Genomic DNA, 25,727 nt, shown 5'->3' on the forward strand with positions numbered 1-25,727 from the left:
ATCAATCTACCCATGTTTAATATTCTAAGTGAGTAGTCAGTCTGTGTAATGACAGAGAATCTATTCATCATCAGCCTACTCCCTCTTTGAATACCTCTGTCATAATAATCTTCATATTGGTCTAGAATTCTTATTTCTGTAGTTTCAGTTTTTTGGTCCTCATTGTACCTCTTCCCAGAATCTGCTTCTTTGCATCTTCAACCTTGGAGGCACAAGCACTGCCAGAGAATGCCTCCTAGGGCCTAAAAGTTTACCCTATGGAAACCAAACCCAAAATTAATCTATCTAGTATTATTCCTCTTTTCCACCTAATTTCTTTTTTTTAAATAATTTTTTTCCCCCTGAGATGCTGAGATGGCTCTCTCATCTGTTTGTTCATTGCTTTTTTTTTGTTTTTTTTTTTGCTTGTTGTCTGCTTGTTTCTTCTTTAGGAGGAATCTGGGACCTCCCATATGGGAGGTGGGTGCCCAGTTGCTTGAGCTACATCCACTCCCTGTTCCTTTTGTTTTTGCTCATTGTCTTGCTCATTGTCTGCCCATTTTTGTTTTTGCTTTTTTCATTATCTGCTCATTGTTTTTGCTCAATGTCTGGTTGTTACTTGTTTGTCTTCTGTATGAGGCACCTGAACTGAACTTGGGGCCTCCCATGTGGGAGGCGGACACCCAACTGCCTGAGCCATATCCGTTCCTCCTTTGTGTTTCCTTGAAATCATTTATCTCTTTGTTCCTCAGAGGAAAGTCAGTAGGTAAACAAAAATTCTTCAGTTCCCTCTTAAATACAGCTCTCCCAAGGTGATGCTGGGTCATGGCCATGGGGTTTTGGTCCTGGGCAGCTATGGAGAAATAGTGGAGAAAGGGAAAGGAGAAAGCTGGAGTCAAAAGAGTGTAAACCCTGCCAAGGTTTGTATTTTCTTTATCCTGTTTTCCTTCTTCCCAGTAGGGTATTATCAATAATTGAATGCATTGTTACTCAGAAGCCTCCAGTGACATTTTACTCCTCTTTGCTCATAGGATTGAGTCTTACATCTCTAAACCTGTCATTTAGCGCCCTGTAGAAACTATCCTTTCTCCTCCTATGCTAATAACAATAACAGCATTTTTTTAGTGCATACTATGTGTCAGGGACTATGCTAAGCATTTTACATGTGCTAGGTCTTTTAATTCTATTTTAATACTTTTATCTTCATTTTCCAGTTGAGGAAAACTGAGGCATAGAAAAGTAATTCATTCAAGTTTGTACAACTTGTAAGTGGAGCTGGGATTTGAACCTGGCTGTGTGAATCCATCTTTATTGCTCGTGTGCTCTGTGACATGGATTCACTATTTTCAAAATTTACCATATATTTTTTGAGCATTTAATTATGCCAGGTATCATATTTAATCTTGGGATTTTATAAATGCATAAAGAGCCTATCTCTGCCTCCAAAGAGTTATGGTCTAGTGGGGAGAGGAATCCATCAAATGATAAATAAGATATAGTATAATTGATGGAATTACGTACAAGGAAGAGTTAGGGAAGACTTCAGAGAGAAAAGGACATTTGGATTGATTCTTAAAGGAGGCATAAATGTTTACCATATGGATAGAAGACCAATATAGATGACGGTAAAGGCATATATACAAAGGAGTGGAGGCATGAAATCTTTAATCCTTGAGCATACAGTTCTTCACTAATAAAACATTTACTGATGCTTGCTTTATGCAAAGCATAAATACCTATACTAGGTATTTGGGGATATGAGAAAAGATGCTAAATCATGTTCCTTGTCCTTTATTTTTTATTATTTTTATTTTAAAAGAAGCTTTGTTCCTTGCCCTTAAAGAGCTTATAGTTTAGTTAGAAAAATAGTGGCTATGATCATAAAATAAGTGATAAATACCTCATCAGTAGAAAAAACAGTGTGCTACTAGAAGTAAATCTTTTCTCATTGGTATAGTTAGGGAAGACTTCATCTGAGTTGGGCTGTAATAGATGCTTTGAATTTCACTAGAGAGAGTGAGAGCATAAGTAAAGGCCCCAAGTATTTGTGAGGAAGAAGGATGTATTTGGTGATCAGCAAGTTGAGAGAGAAGCAATAGCTAAATCCAGAGAGTAAGAGTGGGGCCAACATAAGGTTGATTTTGAGTGCCAGAGGGAGGAGTTCAGATATACTTATTTCTTCAATCAATTCTTAAATGCCTATGATGGCATTCAAGGCATGTGATGGGGGCACAAAGATGATAGCTCCTGCTCTCAAGGGACTAGTAATCTTATGGGGAAGACAGACATGGAAACAAATAATTGTAGTATTGTATAAGTGTGTGTTAAGTACCCTGGTGATACAACAGGCTGGGGAAATCATTAACAGAGGTGTTTCAGTTGGTTTTTGAGGATTAGTTTGAATTCAACAGATAGTTAAAGTGTTAGGAAGGGAAGAGTGGTCCAGCAAAATGAAAGATATGCAAAGACTTAGAGGCATGGAGCACAGCGCATGGAGCATTGAACATTTCAGTAACTAAGAAGTTGCATATGACTGAGGATAGGTTAAAAGTAGAGATGTTAGAGAGGCCTTTTGTGATAGCATGATAAGAAGTTTGGGCTTTTGGGAGTCATTGATGAGTTTTTGTTTGTGTCTTTGTTTTAACTTTTTATTTTGAAAGATTTTCAAACATAAAGGACAGTTACAAAAATAATACAAATCCCATACAGAGAATTCCAACATATTTGGGTATCCTTACCCAGAGACCCAGATCCATCAATTTTAGCATTTTGCTATATCATTATATCCATCCATCCATCCGTCTGTTGATCAATTCATTTTCTGAACACTTGAGAAGAGGTTGTATACGTTATGGTCTTTGAACACTTGTCACTGCCTTGTACATTTCCTAAGAACAAGGATATTCACTAAAGTAACCACTTTAAGTTCAGTTATCATGTTCAAGAAATTCAACATTGATATAAAGCTTATTGTGTATATTCCAATTTATTTGTATGTCCTACTAATATCCTTTGAGGCTTTTCTCTTCCCTTGTTCAATCCCATCCAGGATCATGTGTTGCATTTAATTGTCATTGTCTCTTCAGTTGCTCTTTTTTTTCTTTTAAATTTATTTTATATATTTCTCTCCCCTTCTCCCATGTTGTCTGCTTTTGGTGTCCATTCGCTGTGTGTTCTTCTGCATCTGCTTGTAATATCCAGTGGCACTGGGAAACTGCATCTCTTTTTTGTTGCATCATCTTGCTGCTTCAACTCTCTGGGTATGCGGCACCACTCCTGGGTGGGCTGTGCTTTTTTTACGTTGAGCAGCTCTCCTTGCAGGGCACACTCCTTGCGCTTGGGGCACGGCACTCCTTGTGTGCGGTAGCACTGCACGTGGGCCAGCTTACCACATGAGTCAGGAGGCCCTGGGGATTGAACCCTGGACCCTCCATATGGTAGACGGACTCTCTATCAGTTGGGCCATGTCCACTTCTCTTTTTTTTCTTTTACCCTTAATTGTGGGAACATAAACTTTCCCATCTTAAACACTCTCAAGCATACCATTCAATGGGATTAATCACATTCACAATAGTGTGGAGACCTCACCCCTCCTTTACTAAAACTTTCCCTTGTTTCCAAACAGATTCCCTACACTTATTATGCATTAACTCCCCATTCCCCTGCCTCCTGCCCCTGGCAACCTACACTCTAGTTTCTGTTTCTGTGACCTTGTATATTCTGCAATATTTTCTTTGTAATAACCGTGAGTCTTAAATTTAACATCTTGTCTACACAATCTTGTTTGCTTGAGACCAACTTAACTTCAGTAGTATACACAAACTATGTTCCTATCCCCGTTAGGCCCCCCACCTTTATGTAGTTCTTGTCACAAATTACATGTTTATATATTATGAGTCTAAAATAATTGATTTTTCATTACATTTTTTTTAAAGATTTATTTATTTATTTTACTCCCCTGCCCCCCCACCCCGGTTGTCTGTTCTTTGTGTCTATTTGCTGCGTCTTCTTTGTCTGCTTCTGTTGTCGTCAGTGGCACAGGAATCTGTGTTTCTTTTCATTGCGTCATGTTGTGTCAGTTCTCCGTGTGTGCGGACCATTCCTGGGCAGGCTGCACTTTCTTTTGTGCTGGGCGGCTCTCCTTACGGGGTGCACTCCTTGTGCGTGGGGCTCCCCTATGCGGGGGACACCCCTGCGTGGCAGGGCACTCCTTGCACGCATCAGCATTGCGCATGGGCCAGCTCCACACTGGTCAAGGAGGCCCGGGATTTGAACTGCGGACCTCCCATGTGGTAGATGGACACCCTAACCACCAGGCCAAGTCCGCTGCCCTGCATTATATTTTATGCATTAGCCTTTTAAATCCTATAGGAAGTAAAAAGTGAAGTTACAAATAAAGAATACAATAGAATAGTATTTATATTTCCCTCTGTCATTATCCTGGATATCTTTATTACTTCTTATGGCTTCAGTCAATTGTCTATTTTTTTTTCCTTTCAACTTGCAGAACTCTCTTTAGCATCTCTTGTAGGGCTAGTCTAGTGGTGATGAACTTCCTCAACTTTTGTTTATCTGGGGATGTCTTAATTTCTCGTTCATTTTTTTTTTCCCTCCCCCCCACCCCTGCCCGCCCTGCTGTTTTTGCTGTCTGCGTCCATTCATTTGTGATCTTCTGTACCTATTCTCTTTTGTCTTCTCATCTTTCTTCTTTAGGATTCGCCAGAATTTGATCCTGGGGACCTCTGATGTTAAGAGAGGTTCCCTATCAATTGCGCCACCTCATTTCCTGGTATCTGCTGTGTTTCACCTTGACTCTGTTCACCACATAGGCACTGGCACTTGCTTGTCCTACAGGCACTCGGCTTGCTGTGCAGGCCCTTGGCTCACCACATGGGCACCCACATGGGCACTTGGCTCACCATGCACTTGGCTTGCCACGCAGGCACTGGCTTGCTGCACAGGCACACTTTCTCTTCTTCTTTTTCACCAAGAGACCCCAGGGATTTTGAACCTGGGTTCTCCCATATGGTAGGCGGAGGTCTTATCACTTGAGCCCCATCTTTTTCCCCCTGTTCATTTCTGAAAGACAGTTTTGCTGTATGTAGAATTCTTGTTTGGCAGTTTTTTGCTTTCAGCACTTTAAATATGGTGTCCTTCTGCCCTTTTTTTCATATTTTTTATTAATGTATTTTTTTTTTACTAGAGAAGTGAACTTACAACACAATTATGCATAACATGCAAAATTTTCATATATCACCCCTCCACCAACACCTGGCTTTGCTGTGGAGCGTCTGTTACAGGTTATGAAAGAACAGCACAAAAAATTGCTACTATGGTCTGTAGCTTACATTTGGCATATTTTTTTCCATGTACCCCCTTTTATTAATACTATGTGTGGTGGTTAGGCTAATGTGTCAACTTGACCAGGTAATTGTGCCCAATTGTTTGGTCAAACAAGCACTGACTTAATTGTAATACAAGGATATTTGTGGGTTTTAGTCATCAGTGAGTTTACTGCATAGATGGCTGATTTCACTTGCATCAACTAGGGAGATTACTGTCAGCAATGAGTGATGCTTTATCCAATTAGCTGAATGCACTAAAAGGGGAAGTGATTTTAGCATTCAGAGAGAATTTTCCAGCTTGTCTTTGGACAGCCAGCATTTCCTGTAAGGTCCTCATCAAGGACCTTCATTGGACTTTCATTGGAGCCCCTGTTTTGTAGCCTGCCTGTAGAACCTGGACTTGTGCATCCCCTTGGTCACGTCAGAGACTCTTATAAAATCTCATACTATTTACAGATATCTCCTGTTGATTCTCTTTCCCTCGAGAACCTGACTAATACTCCGTGTATTAGTATTGTACATTTGTTGTAGTTCATGAGAGAATACTCTCATATTTGTACTGTTAACCACAGTCCTTTGCCTATCACAGGGTTTGCTGTGTTACATATTCCCATGCCTTGTACAGTCCATCCGAAGTATAAACTCAGCTCTCAGATTCATCACGGAGTTGTCCAGTCATTGCCTCAGTAAATTTTTGAATGTTTTCCTTAGTCCAAAAGAAAAGATCCCATATCCCCCTATTATTACTCTTTTTTTAAAAAAGATTTATTTTTTATTTATATCTTCCCCACCCGCCTCCCCCCCCACAGTTGTCTGCTCTCTGTGTCTGTTCGCTGTGTGTTCTTCTGTGTCTACTTGTATTCTTAGCAGTGGCACCAGGAGTCTGTGTCTCTTTTTTTGCATCCTCTTTGCTGCATCAGTTCTCTGTGTGTGCAGTGCCACTCCTGGGCAGGCTGCTCTTTCGTCATGCGGGGCAGCTTTCTTTATGGGGTGCACTCCTTGCACGTGGGGCTCCCCTACATGGGGACACCTCGGTGTGGCACAGCACTCCTTGTGCATATCAGTACTGCATGTGGGCCAGCTCCACACAGGTCAGGAGGCCCTGGGTTTGAACCCTGGACCTCCCTTGTAGTAGGCGAACACTCTGTCAGTTGAGCCAAATCCGCTTCCCTGTTGTTACTCTTAACATTGATATAGTACCTTCTTTGATATTGATGCAAGAATATTACAATATAGCTATTAACTACAGTCCATAAGTTAAATGAATTGTATTTTTCCCATGCATCACCATATTCTTACCACCGTGTAATAGTGATGTACATTTGTTCTAGATCATAGAGGAACATTCTTGTATTTGTGCTATTAACCACAATCCTTATCTATCACTGTGTTCACTGTGTTATACTTCTCTAGATTATTCTCTAGCTTTCTTTCATTTGACGTTTATGTCCCTAGACTACCCCTTTCATCCATAATCACATTTATAAACCAGATGTTTATAATTATACATCTGGTTTTACTCACTATAATGTGTTAACCATCAATTCTGTCCATTTCCACACTTTTTACAGTAAAGCTAAGTAAAAATTCTACGTATATTAAGCATCAGTACCCCTTCTCAGGGAAGCAGACTTGACCCAGTGGATAGGGAGTCCGTCTACCACATGGGAGGTCCGCGGTTCAAACCCCGGGCCTCTTTGACCCGTGTGCAGCTGGCCCACACGCAGTGCTGGTGAGTGCAAGGAGTGCCGTGCCACGCAGGGGTGTCCCTGCATAGAGGAGCCCCACGCGCAAGAAGTGTGCCCCGTAAGGAGAGCCGCCCAGTGCGAAAGAAAGTGCAGCCTGCCCAAGAATGGCGCCGCACACAGGGAGAGTTGATGCAGCAATATGACGCAACAAAAAGAGACACAGATTCCCGTGCCACTGACAACAACAGAAGCGGGCAAAAGAACACGCCACAAATGGACACAGAGAACAGACAACTGGGGTGGGGGGAGAGAAAGAAATAAAAAATAAATTAAAAAAAAAAAAAGTACCCCTTCTCAGCCTTCATCCTATCTCCTAGTAACCTGTACTCTAGATTTTAACTCCATGTGTTTAATTCATATTAGTGAGACCATATAATATTTGTTCTTATGTGTCTGGCTTAATTCACTAATATAATGTCCTTAAGGCTCATCCATGTTTTCATATGTGTTTCAATTTCATTTCTTCTTACAGCAGCATAGTATTCCATTGTATATATATATCACATTTTGTTTATCTGTTCATCGGTTGATGGACACTTGGGTGGTTTCCATCTTGGGGCAATTGTAAATAATGCTGCTATGAATATCAGTGTGAAAATGTCTGTTCATGTCCCTCTTTTCAATTCTTCTAGATATATTCCTAGTAGAGGGATTGCTGGATCATGTGGCAGTTCTATATTTAGCTTCCTAAGGAACCACCAAACTGTCTTCCACAGAGGCTGTTCTAGTCTCCATTCCAAACAATAGTGAATGAATATTCCTATTTCTCCACATCTTTCCAGCTCTTGTAATTTTCTGTTTTTTTGGTGATGGCCATTCTCTAAGGTATGAAATGGTATCTCATTATAGTTTTGATCTGCATTTCCTTAATAGCCAGTGATATTGAACATTTTTTTTTCATGTGCTTTTTGGCCATTTGTATTTCCTTTTTGGAGAAATGTCTGTTCGAGTCTTTTGTCCATTTTTAAAATTGGGTAGCTTGTCTTTTATCATTGAGTTGTGTGATCTCTATATAACATGGATATCAAACCCTTGTGAAATATGTGGTTTCCAAATGTTTTCTCCCATTGAGAAGGGTGCCTTTTTACCTTCTTGACAAAGTACTTTGAAGCACAAAAGTGTTTAGTTTGAGGAGGTCCTATTTATGTTTTTTTTTCCTTTCATTGCTCATGCTTTGAATGTAATGTTTAAGAAACCATTGCCTACCACAAGATCTTGAAGATGCTTCCCTACATTTTCTTCTAGAAGTTTTATGGTTCTAGCTTTGATATTTAGGTCTTTGATTCATTTTGATTTAATTTTTGTGTAAGGTATGAGGTAGAGGTTCTCTTTCTTTCTTTTGGATATGGACATACAGTTCTCCCAGCACTATTTGTTGAATAGAATGTTCTGGCCCAGCTGGGCTTTGTCAGATACAACTTGACCATAGATGTGACGGTCTTTTTCTAAATCGTCAGTTTGGTTCCATTGGTCTGTAGGTCTATCTTTATGCCAGTATCATGCTGTTTTTTTTCCCCTGTAGCTAGGTAATACGATTTAAAGTTCAGATTGAGAGTCCTCCAACTTCATTCTTCCTTTTTAGATGTTTCTGGGTGTTCAGGACCCCTCACCCTTCCAAATAAATTTGATAATTGGCTTTTCTGTTTCTTTAAAAAAGGCTGTTGGAATTTTTATTGGGATAGTGCTGAATCTGTAAATCAGTTTGGGTAAACTTGACATCTTAACAATATTTAGTTTTCTTATCCATGATCACAGGATGTCCTTCCGTTTATTTAGGTCTTCTTTGATTTCTTTCAGCAATGCATTGTAGTTTTCTGAGCACAGGTCCTTTATGTCCTTGGTTAAGTTTATTCCTTAATATTTGATTCTCCTAGTCATTATTGTAAATGGGATCTCCCCCCTCCGACTTTCCTCCTCAGTTTGCTTTTCACTAGTGTAAAAAACACTAATGATTTTTGTGTATTACTCTTCTATCCTGCTACTCTGCTGAACTCATTTATTAGCTTTAGTAGCTTTTTTTTGGGTAGATTTTTCAGGATCATGTCATCTGCAAATAGCTGTAGTTTTACTTCTTCCTTTTCAATTTGGTGCCTTTTATTACTTTTTCTTGCCTGATTGCTCTAGCACCTCTAGCACTATGTTGAACAACATTGGTAACAGTGGACATCCTTTTCTTGTTCCCGATCTCAATGGGAAAGCTTTCAGTCTTTTACTGTTGAAGTACAATGTTAGCCATGGGTTTTTCATATATGCACTTTTATTCCTGTCTTTTGAAGTGTTTTTATCAAGAAAGAATACTGTTTTTTTTTTATTGCCCCTCCCTTGCACCTTTTTTTGTGTGCTGTCTGTTCTCTGCGCTCATTTGCTGTGCATTCTTCTGTCTCTGCATTTTTATTTTTTATTTCCTTTCTCCCTCTTGTGGCTTGCTTGCTGTCTGCTCTCTGTGTCAGTTTGCTGTGCTCTTCTGCATTTTTGCTTGTCTCCCTTTGTTGTTTTTGTTGTGTCACCTTGCTAAGTTGGCTCTCCGCGGCACAAAAGTGGCATTCCACGGTGCTTGCGACCAGGCAACACTCCACAGCGCTTGCGGGCCGGGCGGCACTCTGCAGTCCTTGCAGGCGAGTCTGCCTTCACAAGGAGGCCCTGGGACGTGAACCCTGGGCCTCCCATATGGTAGACAGGAGCCCGATTGAGCCACAGCAGCTTCCCAGGATACTGTATTTTGTCAAATATCTTTTCAGTGTCAATCAAAATGATCATGATTTTTCTTCAGTTTATTGTGATGTATTACACTGATTGATTTTCTTGTGTTGAGCCACCCTTGCATGCCTGGGATAAAACCCACTTGATCATGATGAATAATCCTTTTATTGGATTCAATTAGCTGGTTTTTTTTTTAGGATTTTTGTACCTATATTTGTTAGGGAATGGGTCTGTAATTTTATTTTCTTGTAATATCTTTATCTGGCTTTGGTATTAGGGAGATGTTTGTTTCATAGAATGAGTTTGTAGTGTTCCCTCCTGTTCAGTTTTTTGGAAGAGTTTGAGTAAGATTGGTATTAAATCTTCTTTGAATGTTTATTAGGATTCAGCAGCGATGCCACCTGGTCTGGGGCTTTTCATTTTGGGAAGGTTTTTGATGACTGTTTCAATCTCTTTACTTGTGATTGGTTGGTTGAGGTCTTCTCTTTCTTCTAGGGTCAGTGTAGGTTGTTTGTATGTTCCCAGAAATTTGTCTATTTCATCTATATTTCCTAGTTTCTTGGTGTACAGTTGTTCATAGTATCCTCTTAAAATCTCTTTTATTTCTGCAGGGTCAGTGGTAATGTCCCCCTCTCTTTTCTGGTTTTATTTATTTGCATTTTCTCTTTTTCTCTTTGTCAGTCTAGCTAAGGGTTTGCCGATTTTTTTGATTTTCTTGTAAAACCAAATTTTGGTTTTGTTGATTCTGTTTTTGTGTGTGTGTGTGTGTGTGGTTTGTTTTTGTTCTCTCATTTCTGCTCTGATCTTTGTTATTTCATTTCTTCTGCTTGGTTTGGGCATAGTTTACTGTTCTTTTTCTAGTTCTTCCGGGCGGTCAGTTAGGTTTTTGATTTTAGCTCTTTCTTTTTTAATGTAAGCATTGAGGGCTATAAATTTTCCTCTCAGCACTGTCTTTGCTGTATCCCATAGGTTTTGATATATTGTGTTGTTTTCATTTGCTTTGAGATAGTTAACTGATTTCTCTTGCAATTTCTTCTTTGACCCACTGATTATTTAAGTGTGTTGTTTAATCTCCATATATTTGTGAAATTTCCCTTTTCTGCCTATTGATTTCCAGCTTCATTTAGTTATGATCAGAGAAAGTGCGTTGTATAATTTTGATCTTTTTAAATTTATTGAGATCTGTTTTGTGACCTAACATACAGTCTATCCTGGAGAAAGATCCATGAGCACTTGAGAAGAATGTATATCCTGCTATTTTGGGGTACATTGTTCTGTGTATGTCTGTTAGATTTAGTTCATTTATTATTCAGTTTCTTTTTTTTTTTTTTAAATAAATTGAAGACTTTTTTTTTTTTTAAAGATTTATTTATTTTTTTAATATCCCCCCCCTCCCCTGGTTGTCTGTTCTTGGTGTCTATTTGCTGCTTCTTGTTTCTTTGTCTGCTTCTGTTGTCGTCAGTGGCACGGGAAGTGTGGGCGGCGCCATTCCTGGGCAGGCTGCTCTTTCTTTTCACGCTGGGCGGCTTTCCTCACGCGGGGGACACCCTTGCGTGGCACGGCACTCCTTGCGCGCATCAGCACTACGCATGGCCAGCTCCACACGGGTCAAGGAGGCCCGGGGTTTGAACCGCGGACCTCCCATATGGTAGACGGACGCCCTAACCACTGGGCCAAAGTCCGTTTTCCTATTATTCAGTTTCTGTTCATTGATCCTCTGCATAGATGTTCTATCCATTGTTGAGAGTGGTGTATTGAAGTCTCTGTTATTGTAGAGACATCTGTTTTCCCTTGGGTTTTGCCTGTGTTTATTTCATGTATTTTGGGACACCCTGTGTTAGTTGCATATATGTTCATATTGTTATTTCTTCCTGGTGAATTACCCCTTTCATTAATATATAATGTCCTTCCTTGTCTCTAATAACGGCTTTGCTTTTAAAGTCCATTTCAGCCCATGTCAGTATAGCTACTATAGCTTTTTTTTTTGTTACTGCATATGTAGAATATCTTTTTTCACTTTCTATAAATATCCTTGGGTCTAAGATGAGTCTCTTGTAGAGTGCATATCTTTCTTATCCATTACTCCAGTCTGTTTCTTTTTTTTTTTAAAAAGATTTATTTATTTATTTAATTCCCCCCCCTCCCCCGGTTGTCTGTTCTCTGTGTCTATTTGCTGCGTCTTGTTTCTTTGTCCGCTTCTGTTGTCGTCAGCTGCACGGAAAGTGTGGGCGGCGCCATTCCTGGGCAGGCTGCACTTTCTTTCGCGCTGGGCGGCTCTCCTTAGGGGCGCACTCCTTGCTCGTAGGGCTCCCCTACACGGGGGACACTCCTGCGTGGCGCGGCACTCCTTGCGCACATCAGCACTGCGCATGGGCCAGCTCCACACGGGTCAGGGAGGCCCGGGGTTTGAACCGTGGACCTCCCATGTGGTAGACGGACGCCCTAACCACTGGGCCAAGTCCGTTTCCCTCCAGTCTGTTTCTTTTGCTTGGGGAGATTAATTCATTAACATTCAGTGTTATTACTGTAAAGAGTTTTTTCTTTACCCATTTTGACCTTTGAGTTTTATCTGTCATATCTTGTTTTCACCACACTTTTTACACTTTTAGTTACTTGTACTGATATAATCTCATTTCTAGACTTTCTTCTAAGCCTCCCTCTCCTGTCTTTTTTTTCAGGCTTTAACACTCCCTTTAGTATTTCCTGCAAGGCTCATCCCTTGGCTACAAATTCTCTCAGTTTCTGTTTATCTGTGAATATTCCAAACTTGCCCTCATTTTTGAAAAACAGTCTTGTCAGATATAATATTCTTGGCTGGCAGCTTTTCTCTTTAAGTATCTTAAATATGTCATACCACTGCCTTTTTGCCTTCATGGTTTCTGGTGAAGAAATTGGCATTTAATCTTATTGAGGCTTCCTGTATGTGGCAGATTGTTCCTCTCATGGCTTTCAGGATTCTCTCTTTATCGCTGGCATTCAGCAGTTTGATTATAATATGCCACAGTGTGGGTCTATTTGGATTTATCCTTTTGGAATTTACTGAGTATCTTGAATGTGTATATTCATGTCTTTCATTAAGTTTGGGAAGTTTTCAGCCATTGTTTCTTTGAATATTCTTTCTGCCCCTTTTTCTCTTTCTTTTTCTTCTGGGTTTCCAACAGTGCATATGTTGGTATACTTGATTGTATACCACAGGTTTTTCAGGCTTTGTTCATTTTTCTTCATTCTTTTTCTTTCTGTTCCTCAGCCTGAATAATTTCAGTTGTCTTATCTTCATGTTCACTGATTCTTTGTTCTCCCAGCACCAAGCTGCTGTTCAAACCCTCTAGAGAATTTTTAATTTCTTTTACTGTGGTCTTCAGCTCTGTTTGGTTTCTTTTCAAGATTGCTATTGCTCTTTTATTTTCTTTTTGTGTTCATCTATTTTCTTCCTGATTTCCTTGGTCCATGTTTTTCATTAGCTCTTTGAGCTAATGAAAACAGTTTTTTTTTTTTTGTTTTTTTTTTTTGAGTCTTTGTAATGTCCAAAGTCTGGTCCCTTTGTTGATGTTTTGCGATGTTTACCTTATTCTTCTGGATGGGCCATCACTTTCTGTTTCTTTGTATGTTTGGCAATCTTTTGTTGAAACTTGGACATGGTGAGATTTTAATGTGGTACCACTAGAATTTAGACTCTGAGGTGTCTGTTCCTTAAGTTTGTATCCAGCTAATGTTAGGCTAGAGCTTTCCTTGAATGCTAGGAACAACAACAACAAAAAAACACTTTTCTTACTTGTGGCAGTTTGATATTATTTATGAATTCCAAAAAGAAATATTGATTATGTTTGTAAACTGGTCTGTTTCTTTGGGTGTGATAACCCTTTGATTGTATTAGATTCAGGTGAGATGCCTTTGATTAAATTAAGTTTAGGGGCTTTGATTCGACCATATCATTAGGGCATGCAGGGTTGATTCCCCACCCCCTTGATGGCTATGTAAAGGGATAATCAATCAAGCAGGCAAAAGAAGTAGAGTCACAGAGAAGATACACAGAAGATCCTGCAGCCTGGGAAGAGAGATCAGCCTGATAATTTACTGCTGACCTTGTGAAGAGACCGGAGCAGCTGAGCCTGAAAGAAACAAGCCGTGGAAAGTGAGACAAGCCTTATGGCAGCTTAGAGCTGGGACTGGAAGAAGCTGGGACCATGGAGCTTTAAGAGAAAAGAGGAAGACTGAACCCTTGCAGATGTTGCCTGCCATCTTGCTTCAACATGTGGCCACAGACTTTGGGTGAGAAAGTACCTCTTAAGGTACCTTGAGTTGGACTCTTTAGGACCTTGTAACTGTAAGCTTTTACCCCCAAAAATTACCCTTTATAAAAGCCAACAGATTTCTGGTACTTTGCATCAGCATGCCTTGGCTGACTAATATACTACTCTTTGCAGATTGACCTGTGTGAGTGTTTTCCTTCATGGCTTAATCATACAATGTGCTTGAGGACAAAGTGTAGGGACCTCCCTGATCCTTCCTCTGCATGCATCTTCTCTTGGGCATGCATGTGTGGTTTTAGGAATTCTCCCATTTAATGGATACAAATGTCCCTTCTTTCCTAGGTTAACAGTTTTCTCACGATCCTGGCCATGGCACTGGACTAAGGCCAGCAGTCCCTTTCCCAGGCAGTACTACTTAACTACATTCTTACAGTGGTCTGTATGTGGCTCTGTGAACTTCTTTCTCCACACAGGGCAAGTTCCTGGAACACTGAGTCCCTCAGGCTACCAGTAGACAGATTGTGCCAGGCACACATGCTCCCAGTGTGTTCATGAAGGTTACTCTGCTCTTTCTGGAACTGGGACCAGGGATCTGCAATGGGAGTGCCATGCTGAGTCAGTAAGGGGTGGGGATAGGGCTAGCCAGAGTGCCACAAGATCCTCACTGCTTTTATTTATTTATGTAATTATCTCTTCTTTATTTTTTTTTAAATGTTACATTAAAAAAATACGCGGTCCCCATATACTCCCCACACCCCTCACCCCACTCCTCCTACAACAACACTCTCTTTCATCATTGTGGCACATTCACTGCATTTGGTGAACACATTTTGGAGCACTGCTGTACCACATAGATAATGGCTTACTCTGTAGTTTACACTGTCCCCCAGTCTACCCAGTGGGCCATGGCAGGACATACAATGTCCAGCATCTGTCCCCGCAGTACCACCCAGGACAACTCTAAGTCCTGAAAATGCCCCCATATCATATCCTTCTTCCCTCTCCCTACCCTCAGCAGCTACCATGGCCACTTTCTCCACATCAATGCTACAATTTCTTCCATTACTGATCACAATAGTTCCATAGTAGAATACTACTAAGTCCACTCTAATCCATACTCTATTCCTCCATCCTGTGACCCTGGGATGGTTATGTCCATTCCCCCTATATATCAAGAGGGGGCTTAGATTCCACATGGATGACTCACTGCTTTTAAGTAACCTTTTTCTTGATTCTTTGCTTGCCTTCTTATTGTAGTCCTTTTACTGTTTACTGGAGTTTTGAGAAAGATATTTCTGCCAGTTGTTGCTATGTTCAAAGTTTCTGTTGGGGGATGGAGCCCTGAAGCACCTCATTTCACCATCTTGGTCGGGCAGGAAAAATTGAAAAAATTTTTTCTTGTTGTTTAGATCTGTGTCTCAGAATGATCATTCTGGTAGAAATGTGGAAATTATTTTTGGAGGGAGCAGGCTTGGGGAAGGAGAAGAAATCATTTGGGAGATACTGCAGTTATTTAGGAGGAAGATTATGAGGACAAAGGCAGTGAGAATGGAGAAAAGTGAGCAGTTATAAAAATATTGAGTAGCGGTGCTCCCACTTATTTGTGTTTTGCCCTTTTTATTCCTCTCTTTAATTCATTTACTTACACATTCATCAATATTTACTAAGTATGTAATTTTTGTTTATTCATTCTTTTCTTCTTCAAGAACTTGTGACTTCAATGTCAGGCATTTTTCTAGGACCCAGGAATATAGAAATTAACAGGACAAGATCCTTGTTCTTGTGGAGTTATAATGGGGGGAAAGCAGATAGTAAACAGGTAGCAAACAAACATGATAACTCCAGATTGTGAAATCAGATGGTGATAAGTGTTTTGAGGAAAATAGGGTGATATGATAGAGAATGATTAGAGGAAAGGGGTTACTTTCAATAGGGTGGTTATGGAAAACCTCTGAGGAGGTAATAGTTGAATCAAGACCTGAATGATAAAAATTTAGCTATTTGAAGATTTGAAAGCAGATATGTTTCAAGTGGAGGGAGAAGCAAATCTATAGGAATCAACTAGATATGTTCAGGGAACAAAAAGGAGGTGTAGCTCAGTGGTTGGTGCCTGCTCTGTATGTAAGAGGTCTGGGGTTCTATCCCTGATACCTCCTAAAAAAAAAACTCCAAAACTGGAGCATCAGAGTAGAAGATGGGGAGGAATGAGAAAGGAAGGCAAATGTGAGAGCATATAAATTCTTATATGCAAGGGGATGCTCCCTCTGTGGCTTTCTTTGAATTTTGTTCTGCTTATTAAGGACTCCAGTAATAGGATTAAGACTCATCCTGACTGAGGTGGGCCACACCTTAACTGAAGTAACCTTATCAAAGGTCCTACTTAGAATATCTTCACACCCACAGGAGTAGATTAAGTTTTAGAACATACTTTTCTGGTGTACATATAGCTCCAGATCACCACAGATGACTTTCCCAGTTCCTTTGGATTCTTATATAGCATCACCCTCCATGTTTGTTCTAAAGAGACATACTCAGTCTCAGTATTTCCAGAGCATCTGCTTTTTGTCACATGCTAGATGTGAAGTGTGAGGAGGATTCTGAAGGAGTAAGCTATTATCCTGTCTTCAACATTGTTAGCATTATTTATTATTCATCTCACATTTATTGAGCATATTATATGCCAGATTATGTGCTAGTTCTCTGAAATACAAAGATGAATAAGATTTAAAAGACTACTTCAAACCTGCTAGAATCGCGTAATGGGTTGAGTGGAGTTCCTCCAAATGATATATGTACACCTTTGCAATTAGGGTCTTTGCAGATGTGACTAAGGTAAGAATCTTGAGATGAGATCATCCTGGAATTCAGTGATGAGTATTCTTAAAAGTCATGTTAAGACAGAAGTAAAGGTCAGAGTTATGCTGCCACAAACCAGGAAACTCCATGAGCCAATGAAGCTAGAAAAGGCAAGGGAAGATTCTCCCCTAAAACCTTCACTGTTATTTTAAACCACCAAGTTGTGGTAATTTGTTACAGTACCCCTAGGAAACTAATACAGAGGGATAGGAAAATAAAATGGTTGTACAACTCTAAATATACTAACAATCATTGAATTGTACACTTAAAATGGGTGATATGTCAACAAAGCTTTTAAAAAACCTTTGGGCAAGATGATTTCCATCTAATGCTGCAGACCAAGAAACAAGTGTAAATGGTAATAAATATGATCTTGGAGGTGTGGCAAATTGCAAATCTGTGGGAGAACAGAGGAGGAAAGGATTTACTCTGAGACCATTAGCTCCTGTGTGGGAACTGTGATTTATTTATTGTATCCCCGGTCTAGAATTTCATGTTAAATGAATGCATGAATGAATGAAGTTGGAAAATGTCCCACAAAGGAGATGCTATTTGTGCTCCTTAAAGGATGATGGAAGTAAGCTAGAGAGTGAAGGTAAAGGGAGAATTCTAGGGAGAGGAGACAGGAGCAGCCAAAGCATTGAGATAAGAAAGGGAGTGTTAGAGATGATAGGTGGTTCATTGTGACTGGAGTATAAACCATTTGGTGGAGAGTAGTGATACAGGTAGCTGGTTGGGCTAGATTATGAAGAACATGTGTGTCACACTCAGGAATTTGGACTTTAACCTGAACGCAGTAGCGTCATCAAAGTTTGTTAAAGTAGGGGAATGATGAGTCAGATGTATGTGTGTAAAGATCACTGTGACTGCTCATCTGTTAGGAATCAGTTCTGGCAAGATTAGAAATCACTTTGGAGGCCACTTCAGTAGTCCAGGAGAGAGTAAGGTATAAAATCTGAACTAAGGAAATAAAAATTCAAGGGAGAATTCATAGGCAGGTAAATATAATCAGCACATGGACAGCCCAGACTGTAAAGGCTTTAGGAGTTTAGAGAAAGGATAGTTTTGGAAGGCTTCCTGGAGGAGATAACATCTGGATTGGGTCTTTAAGGATGAGTAGAGGGAAGTGGACTTGGCCCAGTGGTAGGGCGTCCCCCTACCACATGGGATGTCCGCGGTTCAAACCCCGGGTCTTCTTGACCCGTGTGCCGCGGGCCCATGCACAGTGCTGATGCGCGCAAGGAGTGCCCTGCCACGCAGGGGTGTCCCCGCATAGGGGAGCCCCACGCGCAAGGGGTGCGCCCCGTAAGGAGAGCCGCCCAGCGCGAAAGAAAGTGCAGCCTGCCTGGGAATGGTGTCGCACACATGGAGAGCTGACACAACAAGATGATGCAACAGAAAGAAACACAGATTCCCATGCCACTGACAACAACAGAAGCGGACAAAGAAAGAACATGCAACAAACGCAGCAGATGGACACAGAAAACAGACAACTGGGGTGGGGGGGGGGAAGAGGAGAGAAATAAATATAATAAATCTTTAAAAAAAAAAAAAAGGATGGGTAGAAAAGTATAGAGGGTATTGGAAGCGGGAATGCATATAGTGGCGAGAGAGGGAGAGAAAGGCCAGGTGGGGAGGAAGCCAGGCTGAGAAATCGGAATTTGGGAGAGGAATTGAAGAACTGAAGAAGCAAATTTTAGGTGCCCACAAATTTGATAATTGTTGAATGTAGATGGCATGAAGGGGGGATGACACATTAACCTATTCTCTGTTCTTTTGTGTTTTTTTTTTTTAAAGTTACATTAAAAAGAAAGGTTCCCAATTCAGCTGGCCTGGAGGGTATGCATTCTGGTGATGGTAGAAGAGGGTGGGGTGGGAGACAGGCAGCAGTCCTCACAGCCAGCATCTACTTTAACTTCATTGCCCAAAATGTGCTGCCCATGTCAGACCTTACAGCTTAGCTAAGCATATCCCGTGTCTGCATGACCCCCAGCTGATTTATATATGACCTTGAAGAGTCTGAAAGGAGTTTCACTTTGATTTATTAGTCTTGAATTCTTGACAAGCCTAAGGAGATGGGCAAGAGTGCAAATGAGGAGAATGGGGAACTGTAAATGTGGGTAGCCTTTGGAACCTTGGACTTCACTTGTTAAAGTAATCTGCATACCACAGTATCTGCTTCCTACCAGATAGAGGCAGCGAACCTTGTTGGTGTACTCTGTTCCTGCCAAGTTCAGGAGCTAGCTAATCTTTCTCTCTGCTTACACAGCACTTTGTTTATAATGTATAGTTGTCCTTATATTATACTATGTTTAATAGTCTGTCTCCCCAACCCCCTGGACTATTTATAACTCAAGGGCAAAGATTGGGGCTTATTCATCTCTAATGTTTTGTGAAAGAAAAAAGTCTCTCTAGCTACATGGTGGGTCAGTCTCTAATGTTTAGGGATCAACCGTGAGACCTCTGAAATGCCATGTTGCTCAACCAAAGGGATGTGTGGTATGGGGTTTCAGAGTTTAGGGCTCTTTGCAATTACTGGCTACTTGAAGCTAGGGAATGAAGATATTCCCTGGTAGTGATGGATGTTCTTGATATATGCATATGGTTGTCACTTAGTAAATTTTCATTATGTTGGTAGTACCCTGTTACATCACCCCTCACCACACAAGGCATTTTGCTTTTTCTTCTGGTAACCAGGGAATATTAAAGCAGTATAGGAATCAGACCGATTTGGTGTGCATTGTCATAGCATTTTAACTTTAGGCGACCTTGAAAGTCTAGCCAACACCCTCATTTTATACATAAGGAAACCGAAACAAAGAGAGAAGCACGCTATTCATTGACATCTAGCAAGTAAGCAGCTGTGCCAAATTAGTATCTCCAACTGGATTTCTTTTCTTTGAGAAGGCTAACTGTTCCCCTGAAACCACTTCATGAGGTAAAGTCCAAAGAAATAAGACATACATACCACGTCGACTAAGTTTCATTGTCTGTCCTACCCACCATGTTCTCCTATTAGTCAGAACCATCAGGGGGAAAGACAGTGTCTAAATGTAGCAGCAAATTAACCTCCTTTTTCACTCTTTCCTTTCTTATCCTACTTTATTTTTCTTCATGATACCTCTACCAGAAATTATTTCATATATCTATTTATTTACATGTTTGTCTTCTGCATTACGTGAGTTTTATAAATGAAGGTAGTTTGTTTTATGTCTCTCTTGTGATTGAATGAACAATGAAATGAACAAATGAACGAAAGAACAGAAATATTTATTGGTTACCTTCAAGATGCAAGGCACTTGCTTTTCATGACTTTCCGTGAAATTTTAGGTCAATGACATGTTTGTTTTCTTGTTTGGGTTTGATAATTCGTTGAGCTATTTAAATCTTTCTTGAACACAGAATGCACATTATTGTCAAATGTACATAATGTACTCACTATGAGTAATAGTTGAGATTATATTTTTGTGTGGTTTTGGCAGTGTGAGATTTAGTGTGAACCTAAGTCTCATTCTGCTTGATCAAACAGGCCCTGTAGAGAAGAGAATCTCAAAAGCACCAGAGCACAGTGACTTGGCAGCTGGGAAGAGTACTTGGTCCACAGTTGTGGGGTGAAAGCAGGACCCAGGGCTGACTTATCTACTAGTTATAGTAGGCCTAGTGCCTAGGGGCTCACAAAAATGTTTTCTTTTAAAATCAAAAGAAAAAATGGATGGAATCCAGCTTGGATTCTATTCATCTTTATATCAATGCAGTTATTTAATGCATATATATTTAATGTCAGAAAGGGCCCACAAAGGTAAAAGTGCCTAGAGCCCAGAAAATCATAATGTGACCCTGGCAGGACTGAGGGCATCTTGTTAAAACTGCAGATTCTGCTTCAGGAGGTATGGTATGGTATCTGAGATTCTTAAGTTTCAGGGGGCTGCTGCTGCTGTGGACCACACTTGGAATAGGAAGGCAGTAAAGGATGTTTGTGCCTGATAATGGGATTAGTCTAAAAGAATCTGCCTGGAGCCAGGAGGATTTGACCAGGGTTTTGCAAGAAGGCAAAATATGGTTTGGTGGAAGAGAGAGGCTTAAAGGACAAAACCTATTAAGATATGGAGACCACTGAGTATAAGATATTTCTGGGGAACAGGAGGCACGTTTGTGGGGATACAATGGTAGGTCTCTTAATCTTTTGGACCTGAGAAAGTATAGCAACCAACCTCTGATCATTTTCCATTTTTTGGAGTTTTCTCTTGCCCTCTGCTTGCCATTGTTGGTTTAATTGTTCAAATCTGGGTTTAGGTAGTTTGGCATGACTAGGAGTCTTGTGAGATCCTAGGAGAGGAGTGATTGCTGGCATTAAAACATTGTGTGTGTGTATCTTAGGAATTGGATATAGGCCTATCTATCAGTACCTTTGCCCTGAGAGCTTACCTATTAAGTAGCTATCTGGGCTCTGGAAAGGGTGCCTTTAGACTGGGTTAGTGCTTGTTCCCAAATGAATAAACTCATTAATGAGGGAACAAATAATGATGTCTTTCCAGATGCTATAGGTTAATTATAGCTATAGTTTACAGCCTTCCTTATTTTTCCACTTGAGCAAGAAGACTGGTTTGTGTGTAATTTAAGTAAATTTTCAGTTTAGAAGTCAAATATTAAAGCCAGATCATCTCTTTTAGAATTTGTACTACCCTGTTATGTTCTAAATGATCCTTTAAGCCCCAGGTATAGTTATAGCCTTAGCATTGGCTTTCTAAGCTGCTTTTCCTGAGGCCCTGAAAGCATTCATACATGAAAACATTCAGTTCCTAGCCTTTCATAGTAGTTTATAAATTATGCCTACTCTCCCAGGATGACAGGCAATGAAATAACTTGGTTACTTCAAATGTACTTAGCCACACAGCCCTACAATGAAATCAGAAGCCTTATTCTCTTTGTTTTCCAGATGGAGAAACTAAGGCACATATAGTAGCATGCTTTACCTATGTTTTTTTAAAAAAATTATTTATTTATTTTTAAAAATTACATTAAAAAAATATGAGGTCCCATTCAACCCCACCGCCCCCACCCCCCACTCCCCCCACAGCAACACTCTCTCCCATCATCATGACACATCCATTGCACCTGATAAGTACATCTCTGAGCATCACTGCATGCCATAGTCAATGGTCCACATCATAGCCCACACTCTCCCTACCTGCTGTCTTGTTTAGAGGCACACCATGCCTGGCCCTGTTCTTAGGACTTGTCTTACTTCCTTAGATATGTTTTTTTTTTTTTTCTTTTTGTTTTGACATACAATTTTTAATATTTATTTCCCTGGATTCTCCCCTTCTGTCACTTGGCTATTCCTTTCCCAGATACTTATTATTTTTCAAGTGTTTCTTTACTCTCTGATTTAAGCATCTCCAGATGGGGGCTGGTTTATTAACACACTTGTTTACCCTCTTGTAGGGAATTCTGCTCAATTCCACAAGTACTCATTTAGTGGTTAAGAGATGCTTAACCACTTGGAAGACCCAAAAGCAATATAAAGTGTGTCTTGGCTCTGAATTAACTCTTTGGTTTATGGGGTGGGAGCAGGGTAGACATTAGCAGGGCCAGGCCTTGGTGTAGGACGAATAAGGCACTAGGACACAAACAAGTAAGGCACTAGGGCACAAATTCTGAGGCACTAACTTTCAAGATCATGCAAGTACAGGATCCTTAGTCCTGGTCATGGACTTAAAGAGCAGTTAGAGCACTTGAAAAGCATGTGTAAAATAACATAAGACTAGGAACTAGTGGTATAAAACAATGCTTCTCAAATTTATTGTGCATATAAATAATCTGTAGGTCCTATTTAAAAGGCAGGTTCTGATTCCATAGGTCTTGTGTGGTACCTGAGATTCTGCATTTCTAACAGGTTCCCAGATGATGCTGATACTACTAGTCCTTAGGCCATGCTTTGAATAGTAAGGAGGAAATCCATGCTGGCAAAAGCAGAGGGCCAAATTCACTAGATTGGGGTCCAGGGGAGACTTCCCTAGGAAAGGTGAAGTTGGAGATTAAGTTTTCAAAGGATAAAATTGGATTTGGATAGGAGTAAAAGAAGAGAAAGGATGAACTAAATAAGAGTTAAAAATGCATGGAGTTAAAATCTAGAGCCAGGGGTTCTTAACTTTTTTTGTTCCACAGACTCCTTTGCCAGTCAGGTAAAAATCATGGACCCCTTACTAAGTCCACACTGTACTGTATATTATTTAATAAATATATCATACACACACCAACACACCCTGCAAGAATAATGTTTTTTTAAAAAATTTCAATCAAGCTTACGGACCCCTGGTTAAGAACCCCTAACTTAGGGTATAGGTTATTAGAAGATAAGAGGAGGGCTGAGAAGGAGTACTGATGCTTTATCTATGTAGAAGTTTTAATTAACTTGACTATAAAAGTGTAGAAATGGATAGAGTTGATGGCAACACATTATAGTTAGTAGCAGCTGGTTTATGAATGGGATTGTGACTGAAAAAGGTAGTGTAGGGCTGTAAATGTCAATTGAAAGAAAGCTAAAGAATAATCCAGGGGCTGGATAACACAATGAACCCAGAGGTAGATGAGACTTGTGGTTCATGGTACAGATGCAAGAGTGTCCTTCTGTAAACTATAATGGATGTATGTCACTATTGCAGGTTGTGGGACTGTAGAAAAGAATGGGAAAAATACAATTAATGTAACGTATGGACTATAGTTAACAGCAGTATTCTTGCATCAGTGCCAAAGATGTACAGTGTTAATAATAGGGGGGTGTATTAGTCAAAGGGGTGCTGATGTAAAATACCAGAAATTGGTTGGTTTTAATAAAGGGTTTTTATTTGGGGTAGATGCTTACAGTTAAACCAGACCATAAAGTGTAAGTTACTTCCCTCACCAAAGTCTATTGCCACGTGTTGGAGCAAGATGGCTGCCAGAGTCTGCCAAGAGTTCAGGCCTCCAGGGTTCCTCTCTTCCAGGGTCTTGCTTCTCTTTGGGTTCAGCTCTTCTGTTATCTCTACAAGGCCAGCTATAGATTATCAGGAGAACAGCTTGTTTCTACTTCTCAGGGCCTTTTCTCTTTCCTCATGACCAAGTTCTTCTCTGTGCTTACTTCCTGGCACTCCTGTGATCCCCTCTGGAAAAGAATTTACCAGCCCAAGGTGTCACTAGTGCCAAGATTGAGAAAGCCTGCTCTAAAAGGACAGGACTAATGTAAATAGAACCAAAACTTTGAAGTGGAAAGGCCATACCACTAGTTATTAACAGAGCAGCAACTAAAGCTCGTTCACCCTACTACTCTGATGTTCTGCTTGCTACCATGGGATCATTTTTAGTCAGATGACAGAATATTTTATCTAGCTTCCTCTCCCACTAATCCTGATTCATACTTTTTGCTCTAGCCACACAATTGCTTATATGCTATGCAACTTAATTCCTTCGTATTTAGTCCTTTTGCCTGCAGCATCCTTTTACTTCTTCACATCTCTTCTAGGAAGCCTTCCCTAATCACCCCATACTGGTTGGAAGCCACTGCTTTATTCTTCCATAGATGATCTTTAGCATATAATAAAAAAATTACCTATTTGTGTACCTGTCTTCCTGACTAGGCTTTGCGCTTTTTAGGGGTTGAAACCCTTTCATTCACTGTCCTCACTGCTTAGCACAATACGTGCAACACTCTTTAAGTCATAGGCGTGAGCCAAAGTAAATGTTAGAGAAGGGAAAGTTTAATGTGAAAGAGTTGGGGAAGTCCTCACAGAGATTTTAAGACTTGAAGATTCCCATGATTCCTTGAAGATATTGTGAATGTGTAGGCACCTCATGTTGGGCAGGAACAGTTCTAAGACAGTAACAGATTTTTCTCATGGTGTCTTTCACAGGTTGATATGTCAGACCTGTCCCCAGAGGAGCAATGGAGGTAAGTGTGGCAGTGTGGGCCCCTTAGTCTGGGAACTGCAGGTTACCCAGATAATAGAAGTGTATGTGTGTCCCTTTTTGCTTCCTAACATGTGGGAAGCAGTAGCTCATGACTGCAGGACAGGTCTTTTGGGATCTTTCTGAGTACCTGGGTCATATCTGGATAACTCTCAGGGTTCCAGGGAGTAATTAGGTATTTGCACCATACCACCCATCAGGGCTTAAATACCAGTTCTGCCATTTACTAGCTGTGCGATCTTGGGCAAGTTACTTAACTTCTCACTGCCTTAGTTTTCTCCATATGTAAAATTGGTATCATAATTACCTACCTCATAGAATTGATAGGAAAATTAATATATGTGAAGCTCTTAGAACAGTGCCTGATGTGTGTAAGCTTCCAGTAAGTGTTACCTGCTTTGAAGATAATGATCATCATTTGTATCATTGTTTTCTGTGGTATAGAGTGTTGAGCTCTAGTTGAGAAAATGGAAGATGTATCATCTGCTCTCAACTCTGCTGCTAACTTGCTTTGTAACCAGAGTGAGTCAATAAACATCACCTCAGTGTCATGATTCTCCTCAGTAAAAGGGTTTGAATGCCTGCCTCACATACCTCACAAGGTGATTAGCCAATAAGCTGAAATCAAACAAGTAAAATTTAATAGTGACAGGAAAAAAACTCTTCATTTAGATTAAAATTATCATACAAGTGTAGATTGGCAAAGATACCGACTCATATGACAAACCCAGAATGATTTTAGGTGACTTTTGACTCACCAGTTGTATACCTCAACTACCAAAATAGTCCAGAAAATTTAGAATATCTTTATAGAAATGTCCTTCTGACTTAAGGAAGGTTACAGTGCCACTGTGCTCTGCCTAGCTGAAGCCACATTATTTTGCTCTAGGTACTGCTTCTTTTCT

General features: G+C 40.3%; 1 protein-coding gene across 3 annotated transcripts in view; it reads left to right on the forward strand.

Moving 5' to 3' along the window:
- Nucleotides 1-25,727, forward strand: part of LOC101414826 (E3 ubiquitin ligase RNF121) — a 113,806-nt gene that overhangs the window by 5,572 nt on the left and 82,507 nt on the right. For all 3 annotated transcript variants that reach the window (XR_011649957.1, XM_058305883.1, XM_058305882.1), the window contains exon 2: nucleotides 24,768-24,805. Coding sequence is in view for 2 of the 3 variants with exons in the window: in XM_058305883.1 (XP_058161866.1) it covers nucleotides 24,768-24,805 (38 nt within the window). In the remaining variant the exon portion in view is untranslated. The remainder of the gene's footprint in view (nucleotides 1-24,767; nucleotides 24,806-25,727) is intronic.

This window comes from Dasypus novemcinctus, chromosome 10 (genome assembly GCF_030445035.2).
Source record: "Dasypus novemcinctus isolate mDasNov1 chromosome 10, mDasNov1.1.hap2, whole genome shotgun sequence".
NCBI classification, from domain to species: domain Eukaryota; kingdom Metazoa; phylum Chordata; class Mammalia; order Cingulata; family Dasypodidae; genus Dasypus; species Dasypus novemcinctus.